Consider the following 24,252-nt stretch of genomic DNA (forward strand, 5'->3'; position numbering starts at 1 on the left):
ACATAAGTGCATTAAATCTATGTAGGACTGCTCGATAGGTAGGATAACAAAACACTTGTCCCGCCATATAAAAGAAATGAGAGCGTGATAAGGACTCCAAGTCGCCACCAGATGGCGCCCGAAACCGCTTAAATGTATTCCAGTCGGAGATGCCTTTTACCTTAACATGCCAGGATACACACTCACTGGATGTTTAATCTTTCGAATGGGTAAGCTATATTTTTATAGTCAGGAAAGATTTTTTATTATTATTAATCAGTTAAGTAATTCAAGCTGTTGCATTTTGCTGAGTTGAGGGAATATTGCATAACCCTGTACTAGCCAAATAATTCGATTTGATGTGCTATTTTGTGGATTAATACCATACCAGGTATGGTGGCAACTTCCATCGAACTACTTTATCATCACAAACTACATCTAAGGAACTACCAGAAACGTAAGTAACGTTAACATTTAGCTTTTTGCAACATGTTTATTCTTCGTCGTTAGCGATAGTTTTATCTGTGAGAAGTGTAGTTGAATTGCTAGTCTGACGGAGAAGACTCAAGCGCTAGAAGTGCTCTGGTTATAGGGGACTTTATTTTGCGACACGTGAAATTAGCAGGCCTTTAGGGAGACCAGCAGCAACAGTTGGCTGTATAGCAGGTGCCAGGGCGCCAGATGTTGCAGGTAGTGTTAAGGTTTTAGGCAAGCATGGGTTTTCTAAGATAGTTATTCACGTAGGAGCTAACGATATACGCCTTCGTCAGTCAGAGATTACTAAAAATAATATTGAAGAGGTGTGTCAATTAGCGAAGGCGATGTCCGATGCTGTAGTATGCTCTTAATAACATAATTAGTATTAAAGTAACTGATTCACAGAAAACTCCTTTTATCTAAAGCTGGGTTTGCTAAATGTTAGATCATCAGCGTCTAAAATGCTCATGATAACTGAAATACTAACAGATCATAGATGTAATGTACTTTTCCTAACAGAAACCTGGATCAAGCCAAACGAGTACATAGCTTTAAATGCAGCGTGTCCTTCTGGCTACAGCTATGTACACCACCCTCGTCTAACTAGCCGTGGAGGTGACATTGCAGTTATTTCTATTGACACATTAAGCATAAACCAGAAAGCCTTTGAAATTATTTTTACTAGCATAAATCATGTAGCCAGCGATAAAAAGCCCACCCAGCCTCTTCCAGGCATCTACAGGCCACCAGGACGCTACTCAGAATTTATTAAGGAATTTGCAGATTTCCTTTACATTTTTGTTGGTGATTTCAACAATATTCACTTTGATAGTGGCCAAGACCCTCTGATGGGCCTTTAGTTCTATATTAGAATCAGTTCGTTTTACCCAATGTATAACAGAACCCATACACTCTGGTGGACATACGCCTGACTTAGTACTGAGCTATGGTGTAGATGTAGTTATACTACTCCATCTCAGACCATTCCTTAATTTCATTTGAACTATGTACGCACAATCACATCAGCCACTGCACCTGGTTTTATTGGCAAACTACCAGACATATAATTTGCGACTAGGATGCCCTCACACCCTACAGAACTTGGTCAAATAACTGAATGCTTAGAATCAGTATTCTGCTGCACACAACTCCGAGGACTGGAAATCATTATACCAGTCACGGTAGTCGGACGTAGTCCCTTGTGACTCCTCCACTTCCGTCCCAGGACCACACTCCCGTATTGTGGGAGTCAGCAGGGTAGCCAAGAACACGGGGGAATTGCATGCACGAGCTGGGGAAGTGTGTCTACTCCCCTTCCTCCCCTTCTTCCTACCCTTCCCAGGCATCCTTCTTCGGTTGGTGTTTCTGTAACGTCTCGAGGTAAACAGGATGCGGGGAAGAGGCACGATTAACCAGACGTTTATTACACACACGAATGATACATAAAACAACCCACATGCTCTGTACACCTTAAACATCAACAAACACACTACGACACAGGAGATGTATATACATTAAAGACGATTACACATAATGCAGAACAGGTGGACAACACGAGAGGACATGGCAACACGGATGAACACACACAAACCAAGACGTTTGAGGAGGGGGTGGGGCCATAACATGACATTGGCAGTCTCCCAGACATACTATTTGTGACTAGGATGCCCTCAAACGCCACAGAACTTCATCAAATAACTGAATGCTTAGAATCAGTATTCTGCTGCACACTTAATGATGTTGCCCCACTTAAGAATAAAAACATTAGGGACAAAAAATTGGTACCTTGGTATAATGACCACATTTGCAATTTAAATCAAAACACTTTCACATTTTAAATAAAAAATTGAATGTAAATGGCACCACACTAAGCTTGTAGTCTTCCGGCTTGCATGGAAGGAGAACCTTCTCAAGTTTAGAAAAGCACTTATTACCGCTCGAACAGCTTATCTCTCAAACCAAATAGAAAAAGAAAAAAATAATCCTAGATTTCATTTTAGTACAATTGCCCATCTAACTAAGAATAAGATTGACACCAATGCTCAGATTACATCACCACCATAGTAGTAAGGAGTTCATGAATTTCTACAATGAGAAAATAAAGCACATTAGAGATAACGTTAAGAGCATTAATATGACATCGGGCAACTACTTAGGTACAACCAAGAACAACCAAGCCAAAAATGACTTTTGAATCCTTTACACCTATCCAAGAGCCAGAAATTGCATATCTGATGTCGCGCTCAAAGTCCTCCAGTGCTTACTAGATTCACTGCCCACACACTTTCTTAAAGAAATTCTACCTGAAGTTATTGAACCTTTACTAAATTTAATAAACTAATCCTTAAATATTGGCTACGTTACTAAATCATTCAAATTTGAAGTAATCAGACCACTTCTCAAAAAATCTAACCTCAACCCATGTCAGCTGTCAAACTACAGACCGATCTCAAACCTACCATTTATTTCCAAGATCCTAGAAAAAGCTGTAGTTCAGCAGCTAAGCGCATATCTGAATCAGAACCGAATGCATAAAGGATGTTGAGAAACTTTCTCTCACTTAATCCTGACAAAACAGAGGTGCTTCTATTAGACACAGAGACAGCTAGATCCTCTAATTACTCAATGAACCTCAGTGAAATCACAGTCACATCTTCCCTAACAGATAAAGATCTTGGAGGTATCATGGATCCCAGTCTCTCGTTCGAAGCTCATGTAAATAATATTTCTAGGAAGGCCTTTCTCCACTTTAGGAACATTTCTAAGATTAGAAACATGCTCTCCTCACATGATGCAGAAAAGCTAGTCCATGCATTTATTACTTCAAGATTGGACTATTGTAATGCCCTACTATTAGGCTGTACTACAAAGTGGTTAAACAAGCTCCAGCTAGTTCAAAATGCAGCAGGCAGAGTGCTCACTAGAACGACAAAATCTGAATCCATCACGGCTATCTAAGATACTTTACATTGGCTCCCAATAAAATTTCATATTGATTATAAAATACTTCTAATTACCTACAAAGCATTGAATGGTCTTGCTCCACAGTTCCTTAGAGAACTCTTAGTTCATTATAAACCACCATGTCTGCTTAGATCGAAAGGTGCAGGTTCTTTACTTGTACCAAGACACTTTACTTGTTTTTTCATTTTATAATGATATTTTTCTCTTTAAATTGTTATTATTGTGGTGACTGTTGTCAGCCAGAGGAGGATGGGCCCACCGTTTAGTTTTAGTTCCTCTCAAGGTTTCTTCCTCATGCTCTAGTGGGGTTTTTCTTGCCACTGTCAGCCTTGGCTTGCTCACTGGTGGCTTGGACTTGGACATTTGTAAAGGTGCTTTGTGACATCTGTTCTAAAAAGCGCTATATAAATAACTTTTGATTTTGATTTTTGATTTGATCTCCTGAGGAAAAGCCAGAGTAGCTCCCACTCTGAGGCAGATGCTTCCTCTGTGAGCCATTTCCCACCACTGGATGAGCCCCAGAGAGAGCGAAGGATCCGCGGCCCACAGGCTGCTGTCAGAGAAGAGCGGCCCCACTTCAGGCAGGTGGCAAAGAGCTATAATTACAGAGCATACCTAAAAATACACAAATGGCATGCTTTGGAAAAATAAATATAAAAATTAGTGAGGGTCACCCTGACAGCGAATACATTTGTTTCTGTGTTTTTAAAAGTTTATTTTATTAATGAAACCTGTTTAGCATTACCGATATCATAACACCAGGTATGTACACCGTGTTCTAACGCTGTTTTAGGGAGAAGAAGAAGGGGAGCTTGACTCTGGTGCAGTCTCTGGCCCAGAACCACACCGACATCCTGCTTCCCAAGCTCCACGATGTGTGCCTGACTGTGGTCCAGAGGGGCCCTCTCAGGGACAAAAGATTCTCTAATCAAATCATATAAACAATGGCCCAAAAAGGAGCTTCGCATTTTGCTGTCCGAGCTGGAATTGCTCTGTTTTGTGACCAAAATGGTTCTAACTTGATGAAGAGTCAATTTGGAATGTTCTAGCGAGGAATATCTTGTCCTTAAACATGGTAGGTAGTACAAACTGATGCTTTTCCTTCTCTGACACACCAAGTAAATCTGCCACATATCGGATGAGTCCGATCGGCGTGTTTAAACAGGCACATCCCCATGGAGTGCCTGAACACCTGAGCCCCATGTCCACTGTCTCAGTTGAAGAATCTGAGCTCCATGGTGTCGCGTGCTTCCATGACAACACTGGCGCACATGTCCACCGACCTGTGGAGGGCCATGGACGCCAAGGCGGAGTTGGTTGCCTGCATGCTGCCGCACAAGGCGGGCGAAAGCAACCTCTTCATCAGGGAGGACAAGGACCTTGCGCTCGGTGCCATGGTGCAGAGCTGCTCGCCCACTCAGGTCATTCATGCTCTGCTGGCCGGGGAACTCAGGAAGGATCACCTCACCAACACCTCTATAAATTTGTTTTGAAAACGGTCATGCAGCCATTTGACCAAAATAAATTACACTGCCAAAAGAGACTTTTAGTAGAAGACAGAAACACATTTATAGTACAGCAGAGCCCTGCTACTACGAGGCAGTAATAGTGGAATCTAGACGCTATAATAGGTTCATAATAATTACACGCTATAATAGGTTTCCAATGTTGGGCAGTAGTTTAGCTGGGGCCTGGGAATATTGACATACCTATCGATATCTTGGTGCCCTTTTTTTTGTTTTGGCTCCTCCTACAGGTCCAGCAGTCTGTGATGTCATCCCACGATAGATCAGGAAGCAGCTCCCTTCGTCACCAGCTCCCTGACCAGCCCTACCATTGGCCCGTGGCCTACTCGCTCGGCCAGAGGAAAGCCTGTATCCTTACCTCCTTACCACGGAGAGACATGAGGGATTCGGACATTGAACATCAGCTCGATTATTGAACTTGATTATTGTAGTTTCTGGGCTTATTGTTTGTTTTAATGCCTTCATTTTTTTAAAAAAATAGTGTTTTTTACAAACAGACTAACAAACTGTATTAAATGTATCTCAAATGCAATGTGTGATTAATGTGTTTAACAAGTTGATTGTTGTATTTTGAATTCCATGGGAGGTATAACTATAAAAAATAGTTCTTTGGAACTTAGTGGCAGTATTTGTTCAAAACACATGTAACATCAAGCTCTTATGTAACCTTTATAGGATCTTCACCTCAGACTTTGAATTTTGGCTTAATTTAAAGGGATATTGTAGGCTAATTGGAGCTAATTCTATAACTATAGTAGTGAACTGTATTACTACAGAGAAATCTTTTTTGGGATTGTGTGTGTTTAAAATAGAAAACAAAAATTGAAACGGGTAATTTATGAGGTTTCAGATTTCCTGTTCTGCTGGACTGAGGGCATGTTGCTATATTGACAAAATCCAAGTAACTGCAAAATCTTTAATTGTACAATATATAAACACAGGCAGTGGTAGTTCAGCAGTTAAGGTACTTGACTTGTTCTCGGAAGGTTGCTGGTTCACTGCCACGTTGCCACTGTTGGGCCCCCGCGCAAAACCCTTAACCCTCAATTGCTCAAATCGTACTCAGTCATAATTGTCGCTTTGAATAAAAGTGTCAGCTAAATGACATAAATGTAATCAGCACAGTCAAAGATTGATTAAACACACTAAGTCCAATACTAAGAGACTGGTACAGTGGATGAGGCACAGAGCAGGATACAGCACTATTTTTTTGCTTTCCATCAGCAAGTGCTACCTGGATGCAGTCTTGCTACTTGGGGATTTTGCAGGCTTTGACTCCTTGGGTGTGTGATGAGGATTTTGCTTCAGTTAAACTCCTCATGAACATGTCTGACAAACTTGCACGTATGTTCTACCAGGACCTCATTTAATACTTCTCTTTCAGTAACTTGGAGCCTGTGGTTTTTGTTTGCTATTTCTGACATAACTGGGCAACATTTTACATTGAATGTATATATGGAATCCACAGAATCTATACCATAATACTGTAAAGAAATAGTATACTTTATACATTGTAGCTAGTCCATGCTAGAAGCTCCCAAACAACTCCACATAAACTTCAGCTCAAATAAGCCTCTTCCTTTCCATGATGTCCAAAAGTATTGGCGTTCAAATCATTCTTATAATAAATGGGAAGCTGATTGACAGCACGCGGACCTTTAAACGGTTAAAAGGAGAACTAAATAAGACAAGTGAAGGGTCTACGTTTTCATCTAAACCTCCTCCATTTGTTGAAACACCTGCCAATCACGCCACTTGCCCAGGAAACATATGAAGTAAATAATAGTCACCCACCCCACTTTTTATGTAATTGAATTTTCTTTGACAAAATCTGAAGTTATCTTATACTGGAAGCATGTTTTAAAATGCCATTTAAAATGACAGGCACGATTGTTGTGGAAATTTACCAGAAAAGCACGAAATATTTAGCGTGGGATTCTGGAGAACGGATGCATGTAGACGGCTGAAATCGGTAAGCAGGTAGATGTATTAGTCCTAAGAAATGTTATGTTGATAAATGTAGTACTTAATATTCGATGCTATCAAGTGATTTATATGAGTCTGCCAGTTTGGGCCCGTAGGTGCAGCAGGCGGACAAGCAGACACTAGTTTTGATTATGTCTGGACAAAGAGTAAAATAAATGTGAGCTTTTATCTTGTCTACTGGCGAGGTTCAATACGTGCACTTGAAATTCCATTTTATGACGTTACACCTGTCCATGTCACCTTGTTGCCATGGAACGAAGAGTCCGTAGAGTAGCGAATTGATATTTGGTGGAAATCTTCTCACTCCGGTCGATATAGCGTGCTAATAATTTCAATTCTTTAAATTAAGAACCACAGCACAACATGGATGATCATGAATTATATCCGTTCGGTTTTCTTGAGCCTTCTTTCCGTAAGGTTAAAGGTGGGAAAATAATCAACACTGAGGGTAAGTTATGAAGTTAACTAGCGGTTAGCGTTAGCGTTAGCTAGCTAGCGTTAGCTAAATCATAGATCGTGTTTTGTTGTTGTTGTTTTTTAATCTGCTGTTTTAGTTTTAATTTTGAATATAGCCCCTAACTAGATCTGCATAGCATTCCTTTGGTTAGTGGCCCTGTTTTCATCTTTCCCTAAAGGAATATTCTCTTCCCCTTCAGATTCCTCCAGTGGGATCGCCAAGAAAGTAAAATTCGAGAGCAATTACTACCTGCGGAGTCCTGGTCCTCGGATTCGGCCGGGGACGCCCTGGCCCTCGGATCCAGGGTTCAGTTCAACCGATGGCTTACCTGCCCTGGTCTTTTCCCCCTCTGGAGCCTCAGACAAGGCTGCGTCGTCGTCCAGCCAGCGGGGAGAAGACGCCCGTCAGAAGCGGTGCAGCCTGAAGAGGAAGAGAGAAGGGGAACACAGCAGCGACAGCGTACAGATCCTGGAGGATCTCTACACCCCTTCATTGTCCAAGCGCGTGGCCAGGAGCGGAACAACCACCTCTTCCACCCAGTCCATTGCGTACTCCGGTTGTACCGCAGATAGCAGCAAATCGATAAGTGATTGCGAATACCAGCTGGTGCAGAATGAAATCCTCTGCTCTGCCTCCAACAGCTACGAGGTTCTGCACTACCTTGGTTGTGGAAGTTTTGGCCAGGTGGCCAAATGCTCCTAGAAGGACACCAATGAAATGGTTGCCATCAAGATACTGAAAAACCATCCATTCTTTGCTCGACAGGGTCAGATCGAGGTGGGAAAGTTTTGCCTGCTTTTTTGGAGCTTTTGATATGGAATCAGCTGTAGCCCCGATTCTGTTTGTTGGTATCAGATGTGCTAACTCACACTGTGGAATCTGTATACAGCCAGGGTAGCACAAAAACACTTGTGTTTGGTATCAGCACACTAGTTCTAATTTTCAAAGCATCAGTAGGAACTAGTTCAGATAACACATCGACAGCTTGAAGCTTACTATAAAAAGAAGGCTTAGCTACAATTGCATAAGCCATACCTGTTTGGATGTGTATTAAAAAAAAAAGTGCAGAAAAATTAAATCTGTCTTTCCTCATTTGCTCCTCCTCAGGTGAGCATCCTGAGACGGCTGAGCAGGGAGAACGCAGACGAGTTCAACTTCGTGCGTGCGTATGAGTGCTTCCAGCACAAGAAGCACATGTGCCTGGTGTTCGAGATGCTGGGGCAGAGCCTCTACGACTTCCTGAAGGACAGCATGTTCAGCCCGCTTCTGTTGAAGTGCGTCCGGCCCGTGCTGCAGCAGGTCGCCAAAGCGCTCATGAAGCTGAAGAGCCTGGGCCTGATCCACACCGACCTCAAGCCCGAAAACATCATGCTGGTGGACCCCGTCAGGCAGCCGTACAGGGTCAAAGTCATCGACTTCGGCTCGGCTAGCCACGTCTCCGAGGCCGTGTGCTCCAGCTACCTGCAGACCAGATACTACCGGTGAGAGACACGTGCTGAGGCGTGTTAGAAATAAGTGTGCACTTGTTGCACTCGAGTGTGCTTTAGAGTAGAGCTGCACATTTTGGCAGTTGCGATGACCCTGCTACACATTAAAATCGTGATAAGCATTACAGTTAACTGGAGCACGACTGATTCATATTTGATTTATAAGTGATTTAATTTTAGTGATTCATGTGAGTGCTGTTATTTAGCAAAATACCTGATGAACCCTCTTCAGTGTCTGAGATTAGTTAGGATGCTCCGAGTTGCAGGCTTTGGTAATATTAGTATTGGTCATGTCTATACAAAACTGCTGTTGCATTGTAGCTATACCATTAATTAACAGTGTTGTTTACTGAGTAACAGTGTTTAACTGCATTGATACTCTGTATTTACTTAATGGAAAACAGAACATCATTGTAGTGTCAGTGCATTTTTGCATATAGTTCCATGTTAGAATAGTGGGTGTGTAATGTAAAGTGGTGTGTAGGGGGGAAAAAAAAACCTGGACTCATCAACAAAATACTATTTAAATCTTTTACATTTTCATGAATGAATTCAGCACCCTTTGTGTTAAAGCAATTGCCGCCGAATCACCACAAACTAGGGAATCAGCCGAGACTGATTTCATGATGGCGATATCTGTGTTTTTGGTCTAGGTCACCTGAGATCATCCTGGGTCTCCCTTTCTGCGAGGCCGTGGATATGTGGTCGCTGGGCTGTGTCATCGCCGAGCTGTTTCTGGGCTCCCCCCTGTATCCGGGAGCCTCTGAATATGATCAGGTAAGCACACGGGCCTTTGAGCTGTGCCTAGTCTTTTTCACGCATCTTGGGCTTGGATTCACGGAGCTCTGTAGAATTTCGCTGATTTGGGGTCGGTTCTTTCACTTTCTTTTCACACTTTTCTCACTGTGTGATGAAGACGTAAATCTTGTTTGTGAAAAGAGTGGCGTAGTGTTGCTAATGGAAATGGCCGTTCTTCTAACTATGCAGTTTGTTAGGGAGTCCATAATGGCTAGCAAGGAAGAGAGTGAATGTATGGTTTGAGCTTTTAGCTACTGCTTTGGCTAGCTTATTTTTAGGAATAATATAAATAAGAGTTTCTATGGCCTGTTTTTCTTTTCTTTTTTTTTTTATACATGCATTTTGAAAATGGAAGGATGAACACAAAATAAAGTCGTAATCCTCTTGCCGTGTGGTGTCTCTGCAGATCCGTTACATCTCCCAGACGCAGGGCCTACCAGCAGAGTACCTGCTGAGCGCAGGGACCAAGAGCAACTATTATTTCCACAGGAGCCCTGACTCCAGCTGCCCCCTGTGGAGACTCAAGGTTTGCCAGTCTTTAAATGCCAAATACCATGTGTTTGTTTCATAAGGGATGTAACTTAATGATGTCATGTAACTTTATGGTGGAGCTGAATGGTTGATTTTTTTTCTTTCCTTTCTCCAGACGCCTTCAGAGCATGAGGCAGAGCATGGCATCAAGTCCAAAGAGACACGGAAGTACATTTTCACCTGTCTTGACGACATGATGCAGGTTATTTTGGCTTTTGTGCACATAACTGTACGCATTGCTTTACTGTTGTGATGTGAATTTGAAGAACGTGAGAAACAGCTTCCACGGCTCACGTTGTAGAGCAGGTTGAGCAAGGTGCTAGCTCAAAGGTCGAGCGTTCGTGCCGTTATAATGAGGAACGCACATGAATCGCTCTGGAGAACGGCATCTACGAAAGGCAGAGCAATGCATAGTAACTTGCTGCAGAACTTGCTGCGTCTTAGGTGGATCGGTGCCCTCTGCTGGTGTTTAATATGACTCACCCCTGGGTCTCTCACGCAGGTCAATGCGACCAGTCTGGAAGGCGCAGACGTCTCGGCGGAGAAGGCAGACCGGCGGGAGTTCATCGACCTGCTGAACAAGATGCTCACGCTGGACGCTGACAAACGGATCACGCCGATGAAGGCCCTGAAGCACCCGTTTGTCACCATGAGCCACCTCCTCCAGTTCCCTCAAAGTGCCCAGTGAGTTGTTCCAGGCCTTCCAATCTACATGTCACAGTTTTTAAAAAAAATTAAGGAACACCATCTTAATTTACAAATCCAAATGGTAGTACTGTAACTTGCCCCCCGCCCATGTCTCTCTCTCTCTCTCTCTCTCTCTCGCTGCAGTGTGAAATCTTGCTTCCAGAAAATGGAGATCTGCAATCGGCAGTGCACAGGGTGTGATGGCAGCAAGAGCCTGTTTGGCAGTGGGGGTGGGGCGGGGGGCGGGGCCAGCACAGCTGCCAACCTCAATGACACCTTCAGCAGCTGGCTCGCCCAGCACAGCCAGGTGGGACAACCGGCACAGCAGGGCGGGTTCAAGAGGTCAAAAGATCGCCAAGCAGAGAGCCGGGCTAGGTACTCCCTGCTTCTTATTGCACTTTTTAATGGTTGGCATTAGCGCTAAAACTCCACACTAATTCAGTGCAAGGGAACCCTAGAACAGGACTCGAGACCTACTGGTCTAGTGTGTGGGTCTGCATAGTGGGTACAACTGTTGTAACAAGTGCTGGATGGCTCTGTGCCATCACACTTTGGTGATAGGTTGTGTGTGTTCACTCGAGTGTGCAGTGTGTGTTGAGAGTGTTGACGTGCTCCTCTGACCCTGTGCCAGACCTGTGTCCTCCCCCGTGCATGGCATGGGCGACGCATCGGAGCCCATTATCATCTCTGACACGCCCAGCCCAGCTATGAGCGTCATCATCATCTCCAGCGACTCGGAGGACGAAGATGACACCAAAGTCCAGCCCACCAGGTGCCCTCGCCTCGTCTTTTTAAAGCCATTATGAAATCCTTCCTAACACTTTCCTTGCCGTCACTCATCTTGTTGTTTAACCCTTCCTTCCCTTCCTTGGCCCCAACTCCCAGCTGCGGCGGGCGAACGTCATGAGCTGCGTGACGGCGCAGCACTCCGACATGTCCACATACATCCCGCTCAGCCCCAAGTGTCTGCCCAAGTTCGTGTAGAGCGCCACCAACCTGCCCAAGTGTTTTTTTGTTTTTGTTTTTTTTTACTTTGAATAAAAAACTTTGAATTGAAGTCGCTGACTGTGCCATGCCTTTCTGTGGGAGGCCCCATTTTTAACATTTTTTTTAACAATACCCATATTTTTATACATTTATATTTTGATGTTGATGGTTTTGGTTCTGTGTGAAGTTAAAATATTTTTTTATGCTGCACTTGGCCTCAATTAATGTATTTTAAACATATTGGATGTGAGTCCTTGACCAGCATGTCAATAAAGCTTCATCCAGTTGCTCTTGTCACAATGTGTTCAGTTCTTCTTAAAAGGGTAACATCGCAATTCTAAATTGTATTACAGTAAAGCAAAACATTAAAGGTTATTTGGTTGTACTATTCTATTGATCCTATAGTCAGTGGCTATCAATAAGAAATGATCAAGCACAGTTTTATTGGGTGTGTGTCTGGAAAGAGAACTACAGCTCCCGGCGAGATTTTTGGTTCAAGATTAATCATCATGCAAATTATTGTGATTAACGCTTTGTCTGTTTAATGAAACTATTATACTATAAACCTAATGTTTTAATAGGGCTGGCAACTTTCTAGATCTGATTACTACACGTGTGTGAAGTACAGGTGCTGTAGCTATACAAAATACAAATGTCCACAGTAGCCTAATTATAATATATGCATCCAAAATAAACACCAGAAGCCTGGACTAATGCTAATGTACATAAGTGCATTAAATCTAGGTAGGACTGCTCGATAGGTAGGATAACAAAACATTTGTCCCGCCATACAAAAGAAATGAGAGCGTGATAAGGACTCCAAGTCGCCACCAGATGGCGCCCGAAACCGCTTAAATGTATTCCAGTCGGAGACGCCTTTTACCTTAACATGCCAGGATACACACTCACTGGATGTTTAATCTTTCGAATGGGTCAGCTATGTTTTTATAGTCCGGAAAGATTTTTTATTATTATTAATCAGTTAAGTAATTCAAGCTGTTGCATTTTGCTGAGTTGAGGGAATATTGCATAACCCTGTACTAGCCAAATAATTAGATTTGATGTGCTATTTTGTGGATTAATACCATACCTGGCATGGTTTTAATGGCACATGGTCAATACTTGCTGTCAAAATACAGAGGTTCATAAGAACCTCCTTCCTTCATAAGGAGACTCCTGTTTTTGAAACTGTTTCGCGCTAACACCACTGTTTCTGCATACTAGCTCTTACTGCTTTTTTGCAACATGTTTATTCTTCGCCATTAGCGATAGTTTTATCTGTGAGAAGTGTAGATGAATTGCTGTTCTGTGACGTGGGAGACAAGGCAGGATGCAAAGACGAGCCGTGGTTCACATGGGACAGATGTTTATTAACACACAAAACAAAATGAAACCAAACACGAAGAACATTAAGCACTAACATCGGAGGCTCGTCGCTTTCAGAGTCCTCTGACCCGGTCTATAAACCACAGGAAGGATCCTCATGGCGGGCCTCCTCCACCTCCACTGATGGATCCTCAGAGCGGTCGGATTCGGTGTCTGACCTGAGGCCGACGTCAACATACTCCTCACTCCTGCTGTAATCCTCCTGGTAGTCCGTGGGGGGATAGTAGGACCCTGCAGAGTCTGTCCCTGGATATTGGTAGTCGTAATCGTACGGGTCCCGGTAATCCAGTGAAGGTAGGCAGGACTCTGCAGCATCTGATCCTGGACCACCACCAGGGCCCCCCCAAAATCCTCCAGAGATACTCTCCCCTGATGTGATGACAGGGAGTGTTCCCACAAGTATGGAGGATTCTCCTGCATGGGTTGGGTAGAAGCAGCTACACTGCTTCTTCCCCTTTTTCTTCTTTCCCTTGGCTCGAGGCAACCTTCAACGGTCGGTGTTCCTGTGACGTGAAGCCGGATGCAAAGATGAGCTGCGGTTCAGATGCCACAGACGTTTATTATCATACAGAACAAGACAAAACCAAACACGAAGAACATTAAGCATTAACACTACTTAGAACATAACAGGCAGTCTTAAAACACAACAAAGCAGCATACATGGGGTCAAACACTGACAAACAACAACAAAACAAGGGTTTAAATATGTGTGCTCACAATTAAAAGAACTATAGACAGATGCTGGTTCACTCCTAACATCTGCAAATTAAAATACAAGTTGGTTATTTCTCAAAAAGGACTGAAGCTCTTCCTCCGTCAGTGAAGCACCCTGGTAGTGTTCTCATATGTGGCGATGGAAGTGACGTCCATGTAAATAGGTGTTTAATCACTGCCATGTGCTACTTGGAAAATAAATTAATCTTTTAGTATGAACAATGTTGGGGATAAAGAAAGGGGACTTGTACATCTCCAATAGCGATTAGAAGACAATAACTGACACTAGGACACCTCATCTAAATATGTTGACTTGACAAGTATAGTATTATTCATGTTATACATCTATGGGTTAAAAATATGGAAAAAGTGTTTTAACAAGAACGCCAGAGGGGGCATTTACTATTTTGTGGAGAATAAAAAATGGCTCATTTTAATGTGTTAAAATTTTTTAAATTCTTTTGCAGAGAGGGAAGGGTGAAAGGACTGAGAAAGAAGGTTAGCACCTGCCAACCGGTGCTGGGAGTAGGCCTCACTCACCTGTCATGCACAAGAGACCTGCAGTCCCAGGGCACAGTAAAGGCTAATTTACTCCCTACATATATAAGCTTGTAAAACTTGTTTCTGTTAGAGTGCTCCTAGACTGAGGTACCTACATTCCTAAGTCTGAAAGGTGAGATTCTACCTGTGCACGTAGAAAATCAGGTAGGCTGTTTTTGTCCTGCTCTTCAGGATGGCTGGCTCAGTGCTTCTTGATACTTTTAAGTCACTGAATGACAACCAGCTCTGTCCTTCTCCCTCAGCTGTGTCACTGATATAGTGGCCTGTCGGAGTAGTCGGTGGTCCTTAGTCATTTAATAGTTTCTACTGCACGTGTATAAATAATGTCAGATTACTCACCATGGTCCATGCTGTCACCTAAATGAGAAACCACCGCCTGGAGTCTGTAGGTGCCAGTGGGTGCACATTCCTGCAACAAACAAATACATCTTTTTTTTCATACGATTAACTGAAAACGCATCACGGATCGAACGCCATCTCTGTATTAACAGGCCTCTTTCATTCTCTCTCATTCTGTCTCTGTGTCTCTCTCAGCTTGCATCTCTCTTCTTTTTGGTCTCTCTCTCTCCTCACCGGTAGGCTTACTTGCTGTCCTCTAGCTCCCTGTCCTTCTCCTCTCTCATTTACTACTGATGGGTTAAAAGAACTTAGTCATTATGGCAGATACTAATACACAGCCATATTATCACTCCACTGTAAGAAAATGGCACAGCTCTACCTGGCTGGGGACTGGAGTTTTCCCCCAGTTTATCATTTTGCATTTCTTGCGGTTTGTCCTGGGTTCCCGCTGCTCCACTGAGGACAAACCACAAAGCCATTCAGTCGGCATTTTGTAGCTAAATGGGAATGGGTGGACAGAGAAGTATGTGGGCACGGGTTGATGGTACGAGCTCACCTCGACTGCTGCCTGAGAGAAGCCACCCCAGGAAGGGCAGAGAGATCCAGCTCGGACGGGACGTCCATCACGTCTGAGAGCTTTTGGCCCAGCATGTCAAACCGCTTAAGGTGGAGGACGAAAATACTGTTCCAAGAGGAAAAGTGACTTAAGGACTGGAAGTGTGTGTGAGTGGAGGAGGGTGTGTGTGTTGGACTGGTTTAAAACTCATTCTTTAAGGTCATCTACGTCAGACGAGACTCACCGTGGCAGTGTGAAAAACTCCACCTCTTCAGTTGCCTCGCAGCCTGCTTCACACTCACAAAAACGCTCCAGTAGTGTTGGCTGAAAAAAGAAAGAGGCCCTTTCATTGAGAGTGATAAAATCAAAATGGTAGCATGTCATAACTGTATTCTCTCCTTTACAACAGGGTAATGAAGCCTTATCCAAAGAGGGTGTGTGAGGTGACCGACCTTAAAGTAAGTGTGTAGGCTGTCAGTCGTAGCAGGGCTCAGATTTACAGAGAGGTGGTTGTAAACATCCACTCTGCAGCTCTGCTTTCCACAGCTTTCACAAAATGGAGAACAGAAATGTTACAACATTTGCACAGAAATAATCTCCTGCATCCCTTATACAGTGTGAGTTATCACATGCTAATATGCTCAGTTTTACAAGTAGATAACATCTTATCTAATGTGAAGCATCAGAGCAGAAAACATTTAGAATGCTCAGTCCATGTCTGTTGTTTTCCCAAACTCACACACTCTCTGAGATTTGAAAGCTATGTGATGAATACAAGCTGAACTTGTGAGCATTTTAAATGTTCATATTTAAGTTATGTATGTTATGAAACTTTCATGAATACTTTAAACAGAGATGTCCGGAGAAAGCGCCTACTCTCTGTGAGAAAATGTACTTTAAACAAACACGTTAAGACTGGTTAAGACCAGTCCATTAACACAAAGGAGATATGCAACAGTGATACCTAATTACCTGGTGCATGTGAGCACAGACTTGATATGAAACTCAAAGTTTGCCACAGGGCAGATGTAAGAGAAGAAAGAGGCCCTGAGTCTCTCTCCCTCCTCTTTCAGCTGCAGTAAGCAGAGCATCAGGAACTCATGAGCATCCTGTGGAGGACAGCACAGGAGAACATCAGAGGAGGATTTGCTCCTGGACTTCAACAGCAGCACGGTGAGAAAACAAAGGTGGCCGTGTGCAGTTCCTGCAGGGTACTGCGTGAGGTTCTGATGTGTTCTGAATGGCTGAGGGGGCCATTTAGCTGGACCTGTTCATAGTCCTCTTCGAATGCAGGGCAGCGGGCTGAAACACACTCAAGCAGGGCTCCCAGGAGCTGCACCTTCTGCTTTGTGCTGCAAGTGGTGAGCCGGGCCTGCTGCAGATCTGAAAAACATCTACACACAGCAACAGGGAGACCAAGTGGTTTATATCTCTGAGCATCACAGCACCTCCTTAAGCACTCATGATTAAACAGTTCATTTAGACCCATGTGAAGCCTCTGGTTCTGAACGGGTACCTGAGCATCTGGCAACTAGAAGGATCCGTCAAGCAGGATGACTGAGCTCTGATGGGTCTCCAGAAGCAGGAGATACTCAGTAGGCACTGCAGAGTGGCGTTCATATAGCAGCTGTTCCCAATGTTGGGAAACCTAACAGGTCATCCATGTTAAAAATAGATTTAGTGCACAAGCTCTGAAACATCCAGGCCACTACATGTCAGTATAATGGCTGTTTCATAATGTGAAGAAGAACTGCTAAATGACTTACTGCTCATTTAATTACAATATGTTTGTATTTGTATAGGAGAAAAAGACTGAGCTTCACCTGTGTAAACTGTAAAATCATCTACTCTTAATAGGCTGTGTAGTAAAACGCGGTGTGTATTCTCGTCTTTACCCGAGCTGCCGAATGTTGAGGTGTTCGACAGCGGAATGGATGGGGGTGTGGCCTTGGCCCTCACCCTGACCAATCTGACGCCTCCTTTTACTCCTGAGGACGTGCAGCAGCTGTCCCAATAAATTCTGCGGCTGAACACGAGTGTCTGCTTGCATCAGAACAGCCGGAAACCTGAGAGACAGAAAAGAAGGGAGAGATGAATACACAGTGGCCAGTTATGCACAAAATGTTCACATAACAACCCTTAGACAGATAAAGGTGTGAAGAATGAAAAATACAATGATGTTTTTTCTCGTTTTATGCCCCAAGGAAGTTACAATGGCAGTGCCATTGGGTAACCACCATGCCACACTTTTCTCTGCCACGAAGATTAATTTTGATAATGTACCCACCTCTCAATGCGCACGGAGTCCACATCTTTATCTGCAGCCTCTGTATAGAGAACAGAAACTTGGAGTAAATGTCCTTAACCAAAAACAGACTATGCATTTGAACAACATGATCAAATCTGCTGAGCTCTAACCAGGAACAATCACTGCTGTAGTCCTGAGCGACTCATATGAGGAGGAGGAGGAGGCTTGACCAGGAAGGCACGACTGGGTAGAAGAGGCATTGTGGGATATGTCCACAGGTGAAAAGGAAGAAGCAGTACTGAAGATCAGGGACCCCTCAGAGGAAGAGGGGCAAGAAGTGGAGGTGGTCACATTCGCGGCGTGACCATCTAATGCCACGCAGGAGTCAGACACTTTGGAGGATGAGATTATGTGTCTCCACCAACTTCTATTCGTTTTCTCCTTCTTCTTTTTCTGTAGAAAAGCATTGTAGAAACGTATTGATTTGTATATGAAGTATTATCGCGACTTAGCGATATCTCGGTATTCTTACAAGAATCTCATTTTGATTTAAAAAACAAAACAAAACAAAACTTTTTAATCATCTGCATTTGCGCTAGTTTTTTTAACAGGAAAATGCTAATTAGTTACGCACTGTAACGGCCCGAGTGCCGCTGGTCAAGGCACAGGACGTACAGACTCGCTCCACGGAGACGTTTATTAACGATTATTAACATACGATACAGACACCGGCACTCACGTATAACACAAACTGTGACCGTGAACACGAACATGATCAACGACTGACAATAAGGCACACACTAACAAGGGTTTAAATACATACAAACATGACAAGAGTAAACCGATGCAGGTGTGTGCTGAACAACATAGGCAAGGTTACGCACGAGACAGTCAACGAAGAACTCCCAGTGCACGCGGCGGGCCATACCACGTGACCAGTGGAAGCGTTCCGTGACATGCACAATAAATCTTAATCCTTTTCAGATTATCGTATTTAAAATCGTTCCCAAAGTGTAGGAAAAAACATACATACCTTCATACACGAGCAAACACAGCCCATCCTGTTCGAATCTGTGATCTACTCGATTAGAGAATTAAGTAAAATATCAAATATGGTTTTTACAGGTCCTTTAACTGATATTCGCGATACAGCGCACCTCATTGTTTTGTTTTAAAACGGAGTTTTGACTCTTAGATGTTCTGAATATGTATTATTTTGTCATTACTGATGCAAGTTCTCAGTTCTCATACGTTGTCACCCTCTTGAAAATAAATATTATTTACGTGTGTGTGTGTATGCGTTTCAAACGTAAGATTCTTTAACTTCCGCAGTATAGTTTGGTAAATTCAGGTAGCGTAATGTTTTTCCTAAAATCCTCACTGTCTCGCCCTGTGGTAAGGAGAAATGTTCCAAATATGACAGGTTACGTTTTATCATAGATAACTGGCTACAAAGTTACATTTGCGCCCTAATTTCTCTAGACATACATCTATAAGCATTGTTACTTTAAAACGCAATTAGTCTTGCGCTCTGGCAAACGTGTGCACCTGTAAATAATTACAATTATTTTAATGTACAACTTATTTTATTGTATAACCACACTGTAAATAGAATCCATAAGAATGTATTCAAAGCCAGAGTTGTAACGTTCAGTTATTTTTACAGGTAGAGGATTACTGTGCTTCTACTATCTCTTAGCAACAAGTGATTTTTTTTTTCTTCAGTATGACATGTGGGATAGTTTAGGGAACCTGATTTTTTTGTTAGATAAATATGTGTGGGTTATGACCGTTAAAAAGACCTGAACAAAAAAAATGTTTGGATTTTTATTCGCTGTCACCTTTCATCACGGGCAACATAAAAAATCACACTACTGCAATATCGCTAACATGTTACTGGCATGCGAATAAGACACCTGAGCACAGAGAGAAACCCAGTGTTATGATTACAGTTGACATTGGAACTAGCTAGATAGCTCATATTAAGACACTTCTTTGGAGAACACGTGCTAAAGTGTTTTCCCCACAATCTATATGCATAATTTATTTGCCAACTGTGACCAGAGAGAGAACATAGCTAGCTACCTTACTCACAGCCTAGGACTTGAATGGATTTTGATGAGGACTGCATATGCCTGGGATCAATTCAAACACGTCATGACGATGATATAAAACCTGATGAAACAAGCTTGACAAGCAGCAGTTCCGTTTTTCCGTGAAAGTATCAAGCACAGATGAAGACGTTTCTATGGTTATCTCGGTTTTATAAATATTAGCCTATAGAGTTGGGCTTAGTACGTGAATAAAAGATGGAATTAAACATGCATAAATTACGGTGTCCTGGAAAACCCATCGTGCTGCAAATACACAAAGCATATTCATCAAAGTGGTAACACACTTTAGAAATGCGGTGCAAATTTAGAAAACGCATACAACTTCAGGAACAAATCCTGTCACAACACAACGGAAGTGCTGTTTCCGGAGGACACGGAAAGGGGTGGACTTCTATGAGATTAGCGTGAAGTCTATTGGAAGTAGTGACAACTGAGTAAAAAGGGTTGTTTTTTTTTCCAGTTACCACGGTGTTATCAAGGGTAGGTATGTGATACAGAATGGAAGACCGACCTATTCATGCTCTGCATTCTTGCATATTTATTTATACATAAGGCAGCCTTAAAAACATGGGATGGAAATCCCATTTAACACAATATGCACTGTTTTACAGTCAGAGTGAAATAAGTAACATTCTCCTTTTAATATATATTTTTTAAATGTTAAAATTCTTAACTATGTCAGTTAAGCTGCCAAAAATGCCCCTTTTGAAATTTGTATTTCTAATGTCACAAGAACACTTTATTTACCTATCTCTGCCTATTCAGCCTATAGAGGTTTAGCACACCCACTTAAATTGCCTTTCTCAGGCATTTCAGCTCTGAGTACCTTTTGAAAGCGTTAGGATTGCTCTGCTCCACTGCAGACTTTCTCACTTTAGCAAACAAATGTCCTCAATACATTTATCCCTCTCATTGAAATTCATATCTTTAGGTTCCACCTGTAGATATGAGTAGAAATATTGTTGAACAGTATTTAAATACATTTAATTGAAATATGACTTTAATTACATTTTGATACATTTGTAATTTATAATTTGTATTGGACTGGAAAGGAAACAAATACAATTTTTATCGCATAGCCGTTATCACATAGCCTGCAGGCCTAATGATGTAAAAATGTGCCCCCAAACATCAAATGTTCAACAGAAATAACAGGACCTGACACACTAAGGTACCGTAGACCCATTCAAATTGTGCTATTGGAATAAAAAATTCCAATGCGCTCAGTCATTTTAGCTAGTGTTGATTTTGATTCTCGCCACAATTATACTAATAATCAGTGTTACAACTCAGCATGCAAAGTCACCGAACAGTCGACTGTTAATTCTATAGTAAGGAGAATGTAAAACAAACAAACAAAAAACCCACCAACAGTATTTTTTTTTCCTGTAACTGACAAAGATTGCATATGCTAAATGTATGTGTCCTAAATATATTCTAAATACATTTACATTAGTGTTTTTAATTAATTTCTCGAACATTTGTTGAAATGCATTTGTAATTTATATTCAGAGACATTCAGTGTACTTAAGTACAAGCATTAAATTAGCATCACTGTTCACCATAGCCGTTTTTCCATTTTTTGTGGCTTTTGTCCCCTGCCTCAGTTTGGCTTTAAATCATTTGTCTTGGTTCTACTTTACTTACTATGGCTGATTCAGTTCCCTCAGTAGTCAAGTAATTCTTCATTAAATACTTTCTTCTAGTATCTGTTTAAAAAGTAACAGAAAATGTCTTATTAGCGTTGTATAGATACTTAGAACACTTCTACGTAGATCTCTCTCTCTCAGACACACACACACACAGTTCATCCAAGTGGTGGCTGTGGTCAGAACTTACCCTTAAAGAAGTCATCCTCTGAGGTCGTGTTCCTTCTCTTAACACCCTTCCGACAGCAGCAAGTGAACAATAGCACAAGCTGCGTGAATATTCTGGTAGGGATCTTGTCTTTTCGTTTTTCTTTTTCCCATATTTACCAAATGTGCTTTTCCTTTTGGTCCAATCTTCCTAGGATATTTTCTCTCAAATTACATGGAGGGACTGACATGTTCTAAACTGCCTGTTATACCTTTACCCAGGGATGTTCTATAGGATTAAGATCTGGGGACTGTGAAGGCCAGGGAAACATTGAAAATTTGCTGTCTTGATACTGGAACAAATCCGTGATTATACAACCCTTGCGGCAGGGTTTCTTGTCTTGTTGAAAGTGTCCTTCTGCCATAGTTTAAGCAGCTGCATGAAGGGATGCACTTGGTCACAATACATAGGTAAGCCCTTCTGTTCAAACATCTACTGATTTCAGAGGACCCATGGTGTGCCTTCAGACATGTTAGTTGGAGCAACAGCATTGTATCTGGCTGCAATTTGCTTGACCGTGCGCCACTTGATCATCAGAATGATTCTTGATGTCATCCTCTTCTGATCACTTTCAAAATATTGGTCCTGGCTAGTCTGTTCCATGCCTCGTTCGCAGTTGGCTTCGCTCAGACCGCTTGACTTTCCCATTCTAATGTTTACATGGTGTTTTTTGCAATTAGTCAAAACTGACCTTTCATGACCTTCATTATAAACTTTTCTAAGCAGTCATGACCTCACCCTGTCATAATATGTACTATTAGATCTTCCCTGTGTCCAAAGTGATCTCATGGCAGGAATTTTCCAGCCAACCATTTCCAAGTCAAGCCAATTCAAGCAGAAATGCCAATGAGAGCGTTTCTGATTAACTCCTGTCATTGTACTAAGTCGGTAAGAAAGGGTTAGCTACATAAAAATAAAAGTGAATGACTTAAAAGTTTGATCATTTTAACTGAATCTATATTTTATGGAATGGTGTAATTAACCTTCATTATAAACTTTCCTTAGTCGTCATGGCCTGTCCCTGCCAGAATATTTACTATCAAATCTTCCCTGTGTCCAAAGTGGTATCATGGCAGGAATTTTCCCAAGTGTTTACATTAAAGGAATCTGACTATACTGATTACTCTTCGCCAGCTAACAGCAAATAAAAGATGCTGGATTTTGGATTATGTGAGTATATAACACGTGACTGTGTTTGTGTCAGAGAAGGGAGAGGAGAGGCTTTGTCTCCAGCCTCCCGCTGCTTGCTGCTGTTCAGCTTCTCACTCCTGAGATCCTTCTCGCTCTCCTTCTCCCCATTGCGTCCCACTCCGCCAATGCTGCTGCAACTTCAACCGCTGACAAAGTGCACCAGCTCAAAGCGTGGTCTAGAGCCAAATTTCAACACGGGCATCTTCCTCATTGGCTCATCTCCTCAGAGGGGCAACACATGCACAGTTTCAGCTCCTATCGATACCCACGTAGAACCTTATAAAATCAAACTGACAATGACAAGGAAACCATATTTTCAACACCTCCAGCACAAGTAGTAGTTTTTAGCAATGCACTACTTTTAGTGGTTGTTGAGCATCTGGAAAGAATGCAAGTCACCAGGGTAACATCAAGAAGCCCTTTTAGACTTACTTCCATCAGATGAATTCGGCCTCTTTTTTGCTTCAGTATTTGGGACTAATTCGTAGGAGGGCATTTTGCCAACATGAATCCCCTCTGCCATGTCATGCACTCTCTGCATCAGTTGTGGGCCATACCTGCTAGACCAAACATTTACATTCTGAATACTTTGGCTGAAGTTGTTAAAATGTTAGTATAAAAATCAACACTTTTAGCTGTATCTTAATTTCAGGCTGATTTAACAAGTAGATAAGCTAACGTAGTGAGCGGTTGTCTTGGCTTGTCCTAATGGCAGTCAGGGGCCAAAACACTTACTGTAACACTTTATACTTATAACGCACTTTCCTTAACTATTACAGATGCCGTTTAACAATGAGTTCTATTTTTAAAATCTGGAAACAGCAACTCAGCACAGAAGGCGTTAGACCCTACCTGCATGCTAAGAAGACATGGTTCACTCAGACCATCGATAGAGACAACAGCTGATCTAAGTCTCTTGCTTCGTAATTTTCAACATGCTTGTTTATGAATAACTTTCGAGCTAACCACTGCTTATCGCTTTCAAAGTTTTGTCAGAATTTATTGATATGAAAGACTCTTGTCATTCTGATAATTGTCTGCTAGGACCAACTGACAATGTTATTGCCCCGACATACGCCCGGTGAGAAAAGCATTGTGGGAATTTCAAATATGGCCTTTGCAATGCTCGGTTTGCCTGCTAGTGCCTGATCTTCGTGCAGAGAACCTCCAGCTTTGGTCACTTTCTATGCAGAATTCGATACGCTTCAAGATTGGTCTAATGGGCCAGTCATTGCTCATCCTCCGCCGCACATGTTCAGTCGACAGAGGGTGGATTTTCGTCCTGCTCTGTCTCTGTCCCATTGTCAAATGCGCTAACATTTGCTGAAATTGAATCTTTTTAATGCTATGGCAGGGGTAACTGCCTGCTACGAGCTGCCATAGCTGCAGGTGTTTGGTGACTAGACC

General features: G+C 42.4%; 1 protein-coding gene, 1 long non-coding RNA gene and 1 pseudogene across 3 annotated transcripts in view; 2 read left to right on the forward strand and 1 right to left on the reverse strand.

Moving 5' to 3' along the window:
• The first annotated feature begins 378 nt into the window (after nt 1–378).
• On the forward strand, nt 379–5,536 carry LOC145655735 (uncharacterized). Of its 2 annotated transcripts, XR_014121698.1 has the most exons (4): nt 379–436; nt 3,867–4,005; nt 4,218–4,495; nt 5,177–5,536. It is a non-coding gene; the product is annotated as an uncharacterized LOC145655735 (long non-coding RNA). The 2 variants fall into 2 exon arrangements; XR_014121697.1 differs by having other exon boundaries at nt 4,218–5,536.
• Nucleotides 5,537–6,271: 735 nt separating this feature from the next.
• On the forward strand, nt 6,272–11,876 carry LOC145655727 (homeodomain-interacting protein kinase 1-like; annotated as a pseudogene).
• A 1,352-nt stretch (nt 11,877–13,228) lies between these two features.
• Nucleotides 13,229–24,252, reverse strand: part of LOC145655728 (uncharacterized) — a 102,995-nt gene continuing 91,971 nt past the window's right edge. Inside the window, exons 8-16 of the mRNA XM_081709221.1 lie at nt 17,854–18,051; nt 17,723–17,762; nt 17,331–17,501; nt 16,952–17,083; nt 16,703–16,829; nt 16,408–16,544; nt 15,888–15,981; nt 15,680–15,759; nt 13,229–15,561 (exon numbers count right to left, since the gene is read on the reverse strand). Coding sequence (XP_081565347.1) covers nt 15,432–15,561; nt 15,680–15,759; nt 15,888–15,981; nt 16,408–16,544; nt 16,703–16,829; nt 16,952–17,083; nt 17,331–17,501; nt 17,723–17,762; nt 17,854–18,051 — 1,109 coding nt within the window. The 3' untranslated portion in view covers nt 13,229–15,431. The remainder of the gene's footprint in view (nt 15,562–15,679; nt 15,760–15,887; nt 15,982–16,407; nt 16,545–16,702; nt 16,830–16,951; nt 17,084–17,330; nt 17,502–17,722; nt 17,763–17,853; nt 18,052–24,252) is intronic.

This window comes from Electrophorus electricus, unplaced genomic scaffold, assembly GCF_041902795.1.
Source record: "Electrophorus electricus isolate QZ-2024a unplaced genomic scaffold, ASM4190279v1 Scaffold33, whole genome shotgun sequence".
Taxonomy (NCBI): Eukaryota; Metazoa; Chordata; class Actinopteri; order Gymnotiformes; family Gymnotidae; genus Electrophorus; species Electrophorus electricus.